Source organism: Lynx rufus, unplaced genomic scaffold (assembly GCF_022079265.1).
Source record: "Lynx rufus isolate CCGP_SWC_20201006 ecotype Redwood Valley unplaced genomic scaffold, mLynRuf1.p SCAF_17, whole genome shotgun sequence".
Classification (NCBI taxonomy): domain Eukaryota; kingdom Metazoa; phylum Chordata; class Mammalia; order Carnivora; family Felidae; genus Lynx; species Lynx rufus.
Genome location: NW_025814831.1, coordinates 36,709,407 through 36,724,634, shown reverse-complemented (window position 1 = coordinate 36,724,634; position 15,228 = coordinate 36,709,407). Strand labels below are relative to the sequence as shown.

Here is a 15,228-nt window from a genome sequence, read left to right as displayed (position 1 = left end):
TGAATGATCCTCTGGCATTTTTCTCATTATTAGAATGAAGGTATGGGTTTGCAGATGCATACTACAGAGATGATGTGCCCTTCTTCAGTACCCTTTAGAATTGTTCCATCACTGTAAAAATTTCCCCTGTGGCCCCTTTGTAATCAGCCTCTCCTTGCATCTTGAATCTCCTTCCATTTTATTGCTGAGTAATATTCCTTGGTTTTATCAGAGTTAAATTCATTCACCTGTTGAAGGCCATCTCAATTTTTTCCAGATTTTTTCTATTATATATAAAGCTACTGTAAACATTTGAGTATTAGATTTTGTGAGAACATAAGCTTTTATACCTCTTGAGTTGATATCTAGGAGTGGCAATCTGGGGTAAGTGTAGTTTTAACTTTGAATCCTAAAACTACTGTAAGAAAACATAGGAGAAAATATATGTGACCTTGGATTTGGGATTGAACTTTTATATATAATATCAAAACCACAATTAGAAAAGAATAAATTGTATTTCATCAAAAACCTTAAAATTTTTGTTGTATGTAAGACACTCTTAAGAGAATGAAAAGGTAAGTTACAGACTGGGAGAAAATACTTGAAAAGTCACATACCTGATAAAAGTATTTGTATCTAGACTATATAAATGACTCTTAAATCTCAACAATAAACAGTCTAATATACAAATGGCAAAAAGATCACAATAGACATTTCACCAAAGAGGATATATGGATGGCAAATAAACACATGAAAACATAATCACATTTCTTAATGTCATTTGTTATTAGGGAAACTGGATGCAAATTGAAACCACACCAAGATACCACCACACAATATTAGAACTGCTTTAAAAAATTGAGAGTCCCAAATGCTGGGAAGATTGTGCAGTAAGAGGAACTCTCATTCATTGCTGGGGATAAGTCAGAATGAGCAGCTACTTTGGAGTACAGTTTGGCTCCTCCTCCTCCTCCTCCTCCTCTCCCCCCCCCCCCCCCCCCCCGTCCTCCTCCTCCTCCCCCTCTTCCTCCTCCTCCCCCTCCCCCTCCCCCTTCTCCTTCTAACACACATTTTCCTTATGACACAACAGTCCCACTCTAGAGTATTTACCCAAGTTAAGTGAAACCTTAAGTTCACAGAAAACTGCTTTTATCTTTGAAAATATTTTCACTACATAACAAAGTGTAGTTTTGCCATTTTTTTTATTTTAGCACTTTTAAAAGATGTTCGATTGTCCACTAATTTGTACTTTTTTCTAAGAAGCCCCCTGAAATTCTTTTTACCATGTTTGCATTTTTCTCTGTAATTATTTTACCCTTCTAAATTATGATTTTATTTGTATTGTAAAATACATTGGAAATTCTGCATATGCCTATGACTAAGCTTATTTTCAGTGTACATTACTTTAAGTTGGATGACAGATTTTGTTCTGAGAAATCCTTTTTCAAGCTGAGTGCCAAAATGGGGAAATGCTGGTAGATTCCTGGCCCTGAAGGTAATGATGTAAATTGCTTTCTTGCAGTGATGATGGATGACTTTTATTTGAGTTTTATACCCAAAAGTTTTCAGTTCGTGATGATACAGCTCTGGTGTTAGCTGTGCAGCACCATAATATCTAACCTAGGATCAGTGCTATAAATTGGCAGCTTTAAATTTTTCTTTTTTATCAAATCTCCTTCAGATTTTTTTTCTGAATATTTTTCTCTTTGGATAATTTTTAAAAATTAACATATAACATTATATTAATTTCAGGTGTACAATATCATGATTTGATATTTGTATATATTATGAAACGATCACCACAATAAGTCTAGTTAACATTTGTCACCATACAGTTGTTAAATTGTCTTTTCCTTGTGATGATATTTTTTATTACACTATTTTCAAATCCACTGAACTTCTCCTCTGTAGCATCTAATCTGCTCTTTAATCTTTTCCAAGACAATTTTTAAACATTTGATTTTTTTCTTTAGTTATAGAAGTTGCATTTTTTTGTTGTGGTTTTTATTTCTTTTCTAGTTTTCAAATTTACATCCTGGCATATATTTTTAGTAATTGTTTTAGTTTTCTTGTATGCTATCATCAGCTCTTAGGGGTTTGTTTTAAACTGACTTTCTTCAGAGTCACATTTTCCTCCTTATTGGCATCATGCTAAAAGCACAGTTTTATGGGGGTAAAAGTAATTCATAATTTATTAAGCCATATTTCTGTTAATGGGCAGTTATATTTTTTTCCAGCATGGAAATATTGGAAAAATGTTGTAAATGCATTTTGTTCATGTGTTAAAATTCCTGTAGTGGAATTTCTCATCAAAGGGCATGTTCATGTAAATACTGGATATATGATGCCATATTTCCCTTTGCACAATGTATAAGTGTATACATACTTATATTAGTTAAATAAGTACTGATTGATTTTTGAGTTTAGAACACCACCCTCTTATGAACATGGTTCATAGCAGAACAAGTCTTTGTTCTGACCCTTAGTCAGTTCTGTAGCATATTTTCATGTGCTCATCTTTTGGCCTTAGCAATAAAGTGAAGCCTCTTGAATGTAATTCTTGGAAACATCTGCACATAGTCATATGCTAAAGGAAGTGGCTATTGGTCATTTTCATATTTGTTAGAGATAAGAATAGTCCATTTGACATTGTTATGAATGGTACTGCATTTGTTGTTATTTTTAACAGAATGATTAAACTAGTTCTTTTAGAAATGTATTAGGTGGTATAGTCCATATTCAGTTTCTCACTGTATCACTCAGTATGTTGGTTGCTGCAAGAAGAGGCTTTTATGAGGTTGTTTCTGTTCAATTATTTTCCTTTGCAATTAGAATGCATTAGAATATTACCTCTTGAGGGCAGACACTTTAGTCTGTCTTGTTCACTGCTACAATCCACTGCCTAGGACAGTGTCTTTTATATGATAGGGACTTATTAAGTATTTTTTGAGTGAATGAGTGATCGAATTACGGTGTTTTATACAGATAAAGTACCTGGTAGATTTGTTCCACGTGTTGTCTATTACAAATGATGATAAGAACCATACTATCTATTTTAAAATAAATAGAGCTTAGTATATAAATAACTACACTGAGTGAAGTAACTTATTAGAAGGTAAACTACTAACTGGTGGCACAGGAGAGTTCGTTTCAGAAATGGTCACCATAATGAACAAAGACCTTTGCTCATACCATTTCTCCTGTCTCAAATGTGCTCCCTTCTCTGTTGCAACTGTGAAACTTCCCCTGTCTTTTCAAGATACTAAATTATCTCCTATCTCAGAAAGCCCAAAGATATCTAAATTAGATATCTTATGTTCATCCTTTCTGTTTCATATTTTGAATTACACTTTTTAAAAAATTTTGTCTCCACTATCGGATTTTTCATACTTATTTTTATTTTCTAAATTATTTGTTGCTCTGGAAGAGTCCTGGCTGATACTTAATGAGAAGATGGAAGTGTTCCAAATCTGTACCATTCACAGTGGTAGCCATAGGCACAAGTGGCTATTGAACGATTGAATTATGACTGAGGATACATTTATAATTTTAATTCTAATTTAAAAATTTTTTTAATGTTTTATTTATTTTTGAGAGAGAGAACACTGAGCAGGGGAGGGGCAGAGAGAGAGGAGGATAGAGATCTAAAGTGGGCTTTGCGTTGACAGCAGTGAGCCTGATGTGGGTCTCGAACTCACGAACCTGTGAGATCATGACTTGAGCTGAAGTCTGCAGCTCAACTGACTGAACCACCCAGGCTTTCCATTCTAATTTAAATAATTGCATGTGGCTAGTGACAATTGAAGCAGACAGTGCAGCTCTAGGGCTTACAATATATATTTTTAAGTTCTCAGTCTAATATATAGTGAGAACTTTACTACAGTGCACTCCCATTTCCTCCCTCCTCTCCTTTTGTGTTTTGTCATCATATATTCTACAGATTTGTAAACCTAGTGATACGTTATTGCCATTTGTGAATTAGCTATTTATTGTTATTAAGTTAAGGGGAAATACGTCGTTATTTTCTTTAGATTTTACCATTTTTGGTGCTATTTTTTTTCTTTGTGTAGATCCATATTTCTACATAGTATCCTCCTCCTCCTACTTGAAAGACTTCATTTAACTTTTTATATGTAGTGCGGTTTTGCTGGCACAGAGTATTTTTCAGCACCCTCTCGCCCCTTTTCTTCTCCTGGAAACAACTAACTTTTGGAAGATATTTTCACTGGTTGTGAAATATCTCCCCACTCCCATTCTCCCCACCCAGTATTTTTTTTTTTTAATGTTTTTAACGTTTATTTATTTTTGACAGAGAGAGAGAGATAGAGAGACAGAGTGTGAGCTGGGGAGGGGCAGAGAGAGGGAGAGACAGAATCTGAAGCAGGCTCTAGCACAGAGCCCGATGCGGGACTCCAACTAATTAGCTGTGAGATCATGACCTGTCCCGAAGTCAGACTCTTAACCAACTGAGCCACCCAGGCGCCCCCTCCCTACCCAGTATTTTAAAGAAGTTGCTCCATTGTCTTCTGGTTGACATTGTTTTTCATAAGAAGTATGTTCTTATTCTTTGTTTATCTGTATGTTAAGTTTTTTCCCTAGCTACCTGCAAGATTTTCTATCTTTGTTTTTCAGCAGCTTTGCCTACCTTTTAAATTTATCCTTCCAGCAGTTTTCTTCATTTCTTAGATTTGTGGTTTATCATTCATTCATTTTAGAAAATTCTCAGCTAACATCTTTTAAAATGTATTTTTTGCCTCATTTTTTATCCTCTCTGCAGCTCCAGTTATGTATGTTTCAGATCATCCTCCCACAGCTTTTGAGTTCCTTTTTTTCCCAGTCTTTTTTTCCTCTTCGGGTTTTATTTTGTATAATATCTGTGACCTCTTGTCATGTTCACTGATTCGTTTTCACTTTTGTCCAGTTTTCTTATAAGCCTGTTTAAGGTCCTCTGATATTTTATTTTTGTTTATTTGGTATTTCAACTGCTGAATCCATTAGTTCATGTATGTTGTCCACATTTATCACAGATTTTTTTAATGTTTAGTTATAATTATTCTAAATTTTCTGTCTGGTAGTTCTAACATCTAGTTCATTTATGATTCTGGTTCTGGTGTTTGCTTTATCTCTTGAAAATGGTTTGTTACATCTTGCTTTTTTTTTTTTTTTTTATGTCTCATGATTTATGTTGCATGCCAGACATTTTAAGGACAGAGCAGTAAAGACTGAGGTGAATGGTTATGCCCAGAAATGGGCACGTTTCTTCTTTGAGGCTGTTTGTTTATGTATGGATGGGGATGGGGTCATTCCAGTCAGTGATTGAATTGTTGTTTTTGCAGTTGTTCCCTTCACTGAATCAGAGACTTAAAACTCTTGCAGTAGTCGAATGCTGCTACCTCATTCTTGGTGTGGGGCCTTGGAGCGCCAAGATTGTTTGCTCAATATTCTAGTACATCCTTAGCCTTTAGCATGTCATTGGATGCCTGCATCACAAGATGATCTCTCTCAGTGTTCTTTGTAATTTTTGATTAGTTGTTGGAGAGTGTGAACTTTATATTGTTGACTGTATTTTGTTGTCTTTCTTGAAAGAATTGATAGACATTTAATTTACTTTTGGATCACCTTGGTCCTTCTGTAGCTTGTTTTTAAGTTTTGTTATAGCTTTTGTCAGCCTAATCTTTATTCTATGGCTGGAGTCATTAAACTTTTGACTCATGAGCTAAAGCTGGTCGACAGAGTGTTTTTGTATAGTTTTTGAGCTAAAATTGGATTTTACATTCTTAAAGGGCTATAAAGAAATAAAAAATAAAAACAAAAATATATGGTAGAGACTGTGTGTGTTGTACATAGCTTGTGATATTTATTATCTTGTTCTTTAGAGACAATTTTCTGATCCCTACTCTACGGCTTACTTAACTTTAACTTCTAAGATGTTTTATTTCTTGGCTTTCTGCTGAATGCCCTAGATTTTCTATGTGGCATTTTCATTTTATGTGGGTGGGACTCCTAGGTTTTCCCCTTTATACGATCTCTGAGAGGTGTTCATTTTTCATGTACCTAGTATTTAATTTTTCTTTCCTTGATAATTGTTCTTTGCCAGCCTTGTGAGACTTCTGCATGTAGAGCCTAGTATCTAGCCAAAGACTAAAGGATCACTTATGCCGATTTTTGGATCCTTTTCTCTGGGCAACTCCCTCCTCTTTGATATACTGACTTGTAGATCCTCTCCCCTTAAACTTTTAAACTGTAGTCTCTATCTTATCACCTCAGGAAGATGGCTGTGCTTTGCCTGGGTTCTCCCCTTTTGTGGGGTGTTCAGTAAATTTTAGGCAGAAAGCTGGAGTAATTATAGGGCTTACCTTTGATTGTTAATCTCATCTCAGGCATCACAGTCTTGCCTGACCATTGCCCAATCTCTGAAAACAGTTTTTCTGAATATTTAGGTTTTCTAGTTGTTTACGTGTGAGGGCAAATCTAGTACTAGTTTTCTGACATGGTTGGAAGTGGAACTCTGTTTAGCAAACATTAAGAAAAATGGCCTTTACACTTTTAGTATGGTATAAAACTAAGCTGTAAATTGAGTTTAACTTTTATGGTATTTGTAAGATGTGTTAGCAGGATATATAAGAAGATGTGATTAAGATTCAATTGTGTCTGGTATCTGGAATGCCTACTCCGTGCCTTAGACTTTGTACAACTTGCTGTGAACAGAAAGAATAACACATGAACTGAAGACCAGGCATTCAGCCCCAGTAGGAAGTTGGCATGTATATTAATTATCTATTGTTACATAACAAATTGCCCTAAGACTGAGTGGTTTAAAACAGTTATTATCTGCTGGCCAAGAATCTGGGCATGGCTTAGCTAGATCATCTGGCTTATGGTCTTTCAAAAGCCTGAAATCAAAATGTGAACCAAGCTGTAGTCACATCAAAGTTTGACAGGTGCAGGATCCATTTCCAGGCTTACTTATGTGGTCGTTGGCAGATTCAGTTCCATTCCACATGGGCCTTTTCAAATGGCAGCATCAAAGTAAACAAGAAGAGAGAATGTGAGCAAGAAAGAAATATCAGTGTTTTGTAAACTTATCTCAGAAGTGAAATCATAATCACTTTGCTGTATTCTAAGAAGCAAGTCACTAGGTCCAGCCCACATTCAGGAGGTGGAGATTACACAGGGCATGAGTACAGGACACCAGGATCATTGGCATCTATTTTAGAAACTGCCTATGATAATATGTGGTATATAAATTATACAAAATATTATAAATGAGTCTAAAATAATGTAACAGCATTAACATATGTAGCATAAGAAAAATTCACTAGTGATATGCTAACTGCTTCCCAAGATTATTTTGTCTACGTCTCTTTTAGTATTCTGTGGGAGAGGTAGTATGTATTATATCCATTTTACAGAAAAAGAAATTGAATATCAGTAAGGTTACCTAGCTGTGATATAGCAGAACAACACTCTAGTCTAGGCTTTGCCTATTCTAGTACCCATATTTTTAATCTCCATATCGTATCAGCATTAAAATAGTATTACCTTTTATTGAGCACCTCTTACGGGCCCAGCATTATAGTAAGTGCATTATATATTAATGCCATCTAAGCCTCAGAGCAACTTTATTAAAGCTCTCAGTTTTACTGATTATATACTTTAGCTTTCAGATTCAAGAAATTACTTTGAAAAATTACATATATATTTTTTTGTTTCAGAGACATTAAGCAAATGTAACCCAAAGAATCTCTGTAAATACCAAAAAAAAAAAATCATTTAAATACCCATTACCTTAAAAAAAAAGTGGTATTCACTAATTAAATAAATTTGTGTAAGGAAGCCTGACACATTTCAATCCACTTAATATTCTGAAAAAAAAAATATATATATATATATTCTGCAGATGAAAGGTGGTATGTGAATCTCAAATAAGAATGAATTAATAAATACTTAACCCACTCCTAGAAGAAATCTCAACAAACACTACTATACAAATTTTAGTCAGAAATTAGCTCACGTAGTTAATGTTGAAATCTTTCTTACTAATAAATTTGAAATATTTTCACTAATATTGAGAAAATCATTTTCTCATGTTTGAAAGGTAACCATAAGTTGATGTTATGGCCTTTTAGACCAATATATTGTAATTTTTTAAATATTTATTTACTTTTGAGAGAGAGACAGATACAAGTGTAAGCAGAGGAGGGGCAGAGAGAGAGGGAGACATAGAATCCAAGGCAGGCTCCAGGCTCTGAGCTGTCAGCACAGAGCCCAACGCAGGGCTTGAGCTCACAGACCGCAAGATCATGACCTGAGCCGAAGTTGGACGCTTGACTGTCTGAGCCACCCAGGTGCCCCGTAGACCAATATATTTTAAATATTTGAGGGTGTCTTGTGAGACATGTGTTGATAATAATAAATCCTAAAGCTTATGGATGTCTTTTATTTTTGAACTGTTTTCCTCATAATAGCACTGTCTTACTTTCTACATTCAGATTTGCTTTCTTAAGTGGAGTATAAAATGGCACTTGAGGGGCGCCTGGGTGGCGCAGTCGGTTAAGCGTCCGACTTCAGCCAGGTCACGATCTTGCGGTCCGTGAGTTCGAGCCCCGCGTCGGGCTCTGGGCTGATGGCTCAGAGCCTGGAGCCTGTTTCCGATTCTGTGTCTCCCTCTCTCTCTGCCCCTCCCCCGTTCATGCTCTGTCTCTCTCTGTCCCAAAAATAAATAAACGTTGGAAAAAAAAAAAAAAATTTAAAATGGCACTTGAGGCTAATGTGCATGAATTGTGTAATATATCATACTACCATACGTCATGTATGATATCCTTCACTCATTCACTTATTCAAAAATTTTATTAGTACCTACTAAGGGTCAAATACTGCTCTAAGTACTTAGGATACATCAGTGAACAAAATGGAGAAATATCATGGAGTTTACATTTTAACAGACATAGTTCATAGTTCAAACAATAGGCAGTAAACACAGTAAGGAAGCAGGCATTCATTATGGATAGGGTAAAAAATTCTATACCAACTTTTAAACCATGCTAAGGAAAATTACATAGAAAACTACTTGATGTTCAGCTTGGCTTGTTTTTTCTGATTTCATGTTTAAATACTAGCCAAGAACAATAAAATTGGGAAGCATTCTCTTCCAAAAACAGAATGCAGGGGTGCCTGGATGGCTGTGTCAGTTAAGCATCCAGCTTTTGATTTTGGCTCAGATCATGATTTTATGGTTCCTGAGATTGAGCCCTGCATCAGGCTCTGGGTTGACATAATGGAGCCTGCTTGGGATTCTCTCTCCCTCTCTCTCTGCCTCTCCCCCACTCACGCTTACATGCTCGTGCGCTCTCTCAAAATAAATAAGTAAACTTAAAAGAAAAGTGCAAATGATGCTATTAAGAAAATGACCATGTTTTGCTCCTACAACAATTTTTAAAAAAATGCTTTTATTTATTTTTGAGAGAGAGAGACAGAGCATGAGTAGGGGAGGGGCAGAGAGAGACACACAGAATCTGAAGAAGGCTCCAGGCTCTGAGATGTCAGCTTGGAGCCTAACATGGGGCTTGAACCCACGAACTGTGAGATCATGACCTGATCTGAAGTCAGATGCTTAACCAACTGAGCCACCCATGTGCCCCATCTCCTAAAACAATTTTTAATGAGTTTTTACAACTTCTGTAATGTCAATATTATTACGTTGTGAAATGTGGTAATTTAATATTTTGGTTATTTTTGATGATGGTTTGTAAGAATTTAAGGTATTTTATGTAACAAGATTTATGTTTCTGTAGACTTCTGTTTCTATTTGAGTTATTATAGTTTTGCTGGCTTTGAAAAATTATAATTTTTAATTGTAATTTTAATAAAATGTTACAGCACATCTTTTTATTGTTATTTAAATGATGTCTTTAGAAAGCTATCTTCTCTTTTGTTTATCACAGTTATGTTTCTAAGTTAACTTTTGCTATGAAGGGAAAGATTAAAAAAATTAATATCTTATTGGTATAGTTTGGAATTAACTAGACTATATTATGGATTCAGCATATGGTATAACAGCAATTTACAATGTTGCATATATTGTCACCCACAATATTATTAACTCAGATTTAATAGCTTCTTTTGTTGACTTACTGAATTAAATCCATACCTTAAACCATCAGTGGATTCATTTTTTAATTTGCTTTTTAACTAGTAAACTCTGAATACCTGTATTTTTCTATATAGCATGAAAAGTAGGCATCATATGACTGATCTTTGATCTGCCTATAATTTTTTTCTTGGGGAAAAAACTGTTTTGTTTCTAAAGGGGATTCTAAGCCAGATGATAAAGTGACAAATGAAACCCACAGCCACACCTGAGAAAGTATGTACACTTATAATTAAGATGCACAGTGACTAAGATATAATTGGTATAGGCTTATGTTGCAATTATTGGTATTTTTTAATAAATTGAGGAACGGATAATCTAGCCTAATCTTTATGAGCCTTTGCTTGTGATATATGGAGTGGTTACCTGCTGCTTAATGGCTGTGATAACCTTTGCTTATTAGCTAACATACACATCACTTTTAGAATTTATCAGTGACACTCTGCCTGTCACCTGCAGGGTTAAGTAGTATAAAGTAGTATACTCAACCTGCAGTTGAGTAGTGAGATGGAGGGGGATGGAGTCAAGATCTTACAGGAATGAATTCACTCATACAGAGAACATGTTTCTGTTTGAGTTAATGGAAACATTAGACCAAAATATGTAGTTGAATACATTTTGTTTGGTTTTGATTGCTTATTCAAAGATACAGTCTTTTGATCTCCATATATGATCTATTGACAATGATGTATGAAGGAAAAGTGATGATGGCACTTAGAGGACTTTCAAGCTTAGAGCTAATTAATTAATCTGGTAGAGCCCTAGTATATATACATAGTTGATTTAATAGGCAGATATGAAAGCTTTTGCTTTTTACTTATTATTAGGCAGTTAGGTTATCTGCCAGTCAACACCAGAGTGTTTCCTCCAACTCCATGAATCTCAGCATATGCTATTTTCCATATCCTAAATAATTTAAATACGTTTCTTGCTCTTTCCACAGCATGTAGAGTCCATGAAGCACAAGGCAGTAAAGCTTCTTACTCATACCACCAGGAGGATTTCCTTGAAAGATTCGCTACAGGACTACCAGAGACACAAATTCTCTGAAGCATGATGTGTTGAAGCAACCAAAGGCTACTGCTTACGCACTAGCTACAAACAGACTTAAGATGTTTCCAATTCTTTGAGCTCCGGGAAGCCAGGGGAGTGAGTTGAAAATCTGAAAATGCGGCCATGGACTGGTTCCTGGCGTTGGATTATGCTCATTCTTTTTGCCTGGGGGACCTTGCTGTTTTATATAGGTGGTCACTTGGTACGAGATAATGACCACCCTGATCACTCTAGCCGAGAACTGTCCAAGATTCTGGCAAAGCTTGAACGCTTAAAACAGCAAAATGAAGATTTGAGGCGAATGGCTGAATCTCTCCGGTAGGTTCTGAAAATGAAGGAAGAATGATGAAGTATTGTACTTTGTTTTTAGTTTCAGGGCTTCATTCATCGATTAAAAAATACTTAATGATTTTTTTAAACTGTTTTTGTAAAAATTTAAATATTTTAGTGAGATACTTTTTATACCAATTCTATATAAATAGAGAATTTCTCCATAGTGTCAAAACTTATTTTGCATATAGATTTTAATATAGAAGAACCATGCCATTTAATTTATGTTTTTATACTTCATTTATAGTTGTCTTCAGCATTTTGAATAATTTTGATACATTAAAAACAAACTTTGTATGATTTAAATTAGTACATATTAAAATTTTTATTATATGGACTATAACAATGACATTTATAATAATTGGGAGACTGAGTCAGTCTAAATATAACTTAATAAAATGAAGAAACAAAAATTCATCATTAAATAAAACAACTGGATCTGGAACCTAGGGAATTGTTATTGTTGCTGCTTCTAGTCTATTAAAAAATGTGCCATGTATGTTGGAAGGCATCACCTGTTAGGAAATACAAAATCTTGTATTTTCAGGGAACAAATAATTCCTAAATTCTAGTTCCTCTGCTTTATATATGAAGGTGATTATGTGTTTAGTGCCTGCTGTCTCTCAAGCTAGAATTTGAAGATTTGAGATGAAGAGTCATTACTCTAGAGTTGGTAATTGACCCTAAGAGAGGTAGTGTAGAGAAAAAGAGGACAGAATTCATTCCCTTTTGAGAAAGATACATTGAAGAGTAGAAGGTGAAAGCATCCTACTGTGCATAGAGCCTTCAGAGCAGATGGGGAAGGAGAGAGGGAGAATGCTAGGGTGTGGAAGATGAGTAGCAGTCTGTGAAAAAAGAATGTAGTTGGCAGAGTCACATGCTTTTGGAGCTTGAGGGAAGACTTCTATGGTTCTCCGATTCCCCTACCTCCCCACTGCCACTGCCCGTGCACTCTTTCTTTGGAACTCACTTCTTTCTCTCAACTTTTTTCTTCACCATAATATTATTTTTGGTCCTTTTATGTTCTATGGAAGAAAATGCTAGGTTTTAAGAATTTTATACGATGAATGAAAAATTATTCCTGTCATTTGTAGAAGTAGTACCATGCGGTAAAATACAAAGTAATTAGGGATTAGAAAGTGGACAGAGAACTTCTTGCATTTATATATCCTTTTATTTCCTTTTGGGCGGGAGCCTGGGAGTATCATGGAGAAGGTGATCTCTCAATAGAGTCTTACTCAGTCATTTGTTATGAGAATCAAAGGTTGATAATTTAGAGGTTAATAATAATAGCTGTCATTTACCAAGTTTATCATGTGCCAGGTACTGTGCCAAGGGCTTTGCTTGGATTATCTCATTAAATTTCATAAATTTCTTTATGAGATGCCGGTACTATTTTTATAACCATTTTACAGATGAGGTATGAAAGGGATATTAAGTAATTTAATTTTTCCCAAAGTTATACTTTCCACAAGTGGTGGAGCTTACTTTGCTTCCTAGCGGTATGACCTGAAAGCCTGGACTCTGATGAAATGTGTTGCCTCTGTGAATAAAAACCAGAGAGAAGTCACTGATTCAGAAATCTCAACTAAAATCTCATATAGGAGATCGCCAAGAGTAGATGCTGGGCTAATTGATTTTGGGATATGCTTTGATTGTAGTAAAATCTTATTCTACATCCTGGGAATCATTGCTCCTTGGAAAAGATTTTGCTTCTTAACAATTTAGGCTCGTAAATAATTGATTATTTTTCTCCTCATTCCAACTTCAATACTGATACTTCAGTTGGTTTATTTCTGACTGCCAAGTATTTTGTTTGTATTGCATGAAAGAAAGCTTGCCTCTAATAATAGTTGTTTCTTCTGTGGAGTGATCTTTGGGTTTTGTAAGCCACTTTATTTATATTCATTTGTGTTGAAATTAAATTCTCAACTACTGTGTTCAAATGTAGAGACAACTAAGAGCTGAGACAGTACGTCATGCTTTAATATTGTAAATATAATCTGAAAACACGGTTTGAGTTAGTTTTTATAGAGAGAGCTGTAATTTTAGGAAAATAAATAAGTAATTATTTTCCCTCATTAGGGACAAAAACCTCCTCAGGTCTTTCCATCAACTTTACGGGTAGGGACATTTGTGTTTTAGCCAGAGGGATTCCATTTTAGAAACCCTGGCATAAAAGGAAGAACAGTAGATGTGCTACTGGTGTTGGTGTTTTCTCCTTCTCTCATTGTAACATTTTGTACCCAATTTGCTATGTCTTTTTCTTATAAAAAAAAAAAAATGTGTTCATAAGCTAGACCAAAAAGGAGTAATTCATATGTCTGTAAAACTAGGTCATTTCTTTCAGATGAGGCATATGGATTGGGTTTGGAAAGCAACTCAGAAGCTTGAAATTACAATTTTTAAGATTTAGGACACTAGTTTTAAAACCATCTAACCAGTTCTTCAGCTAGAATTTGATAATTTTGTTGATTGTACTACAAATTTAGGAAAATAATTTAAAAATCATTATTTTGAGGGATACAAATGTTTATGCACAAAGTTTGGGAGGTTGGGGTATGTGTGTGGGTGTGTGTGTCTAATTCTGACTTATTGATGAATAGTTTTTATACATTAAAATTCTTTTTTTTTTAGCACATAGGTGTATGAATTGTGGCAAATACTTACAGTCGTGTAACTACCACCACAATCAAATTATAGAAGAATTCTACCTCCCACCAGAATTCTGTTGTGCCCATTTGTGGTCAAATTCTAGCCTTATCTTCTGTCCCTAATACCCACTGATCTATTTTCTCCTGCATTTTTATTCTGTTCCTAAGTAGAGTAATGTGGTTTGTCTCCTTTTGTATCTTTTTTTTAAAAATTTTTTTAAAAATGTTTATTTATTTTTGAGACAGAGAGACACAGAGCATGAACAGGGGAGGGTCAGAGAGAGAGGGAGACACAGAATCTGAGGCAGCCTCCAGGCTCCGAGCTGTCAGCATAGAGCCCGACGCGGGGCTCGAACTCACGGACTGTGAGATCATGACCAGAGCCGAAGTCGGATGCTTAACCGACTGAGCCACCCAGGCGCCCCTGTATCTTTTTTTTTTTTTCATTTAGTATAATGTACTTGGGATTCATTAATGTTATTGTGTGTATTGGTAGTTTTTTCTTTTTCCTGAGTATTATTTTAATTCCTTTTTATTTTTTTATTAAAAAAATTTTTTTTCTAATGTTTATTTATTTTTGAGAGAGACAGAGACAGAATGCGAGTGGGTTAGGGGCAGAGAAAGAGGGAGACACAGAATCTGAAGCAGGCTCCAGGCTCCGAGCCATCAGCACAGAGCCCGGTGTGGGGCTCGAACTCACAGAGTTGTGAGATCATGACCTGAGCCAAAGTCAGACGCTCAACTGACTGAGCCACCCAGGTGCCCCTTAATTCCTTTTTAATACTAAGTAGTATTCGACAGTATTGATGTATCACAGTATTGTTGTCTTTTTTTTTTTTTTTTTTTTTTTTTTTTTGATGTATTGACCAGTTAAAGGATGTTAGGGTTGTTTTTGTTTTTGGGCAATTATGAACAAAGCTGTTATAACATTTGCTCTATAGCTCTTTGCAGGAACATAAGTTTTTATTTCTCTCGGGTAAATATCTAGGAGTGGGGTGGCTGGGTCATTTGAGTGCATTTTTAATTTTTTAAGAAGTTGCCCAAATGTTTTTCAGTTTATCT

General features: G+C 35.3%; 1 protein-coding gene across 6 annotated transcripts in view; it reads left to right on the top strand.

Moving 5' to 3' along the window:
• The window catches only part of FUT8 (fucosyltransferase 8), a 409,669-nt gene that overhangs the window by 237,085 nt on the left and 157,356 nt on the right, over positions 1 to 15,228 (top strand). For all 6 annotated transcript variants that reach the window (XM_047079496.1, XM_047079498.1, XM_047079500.1 and 3 more), the window contains one exon: positions 11,073 to 11,500. In XM_047079496.1, the coding sequence (XP_046935452.1) occupies positions 11,298 to 11,500 (203 nt within the window). In that variant the 5' untranslated portion in view covers positions 11,073 to 11,297. The remainder of the gene's footprint in view (positions 1 to 11,072; positions 11,501 to 15,228) is intronic.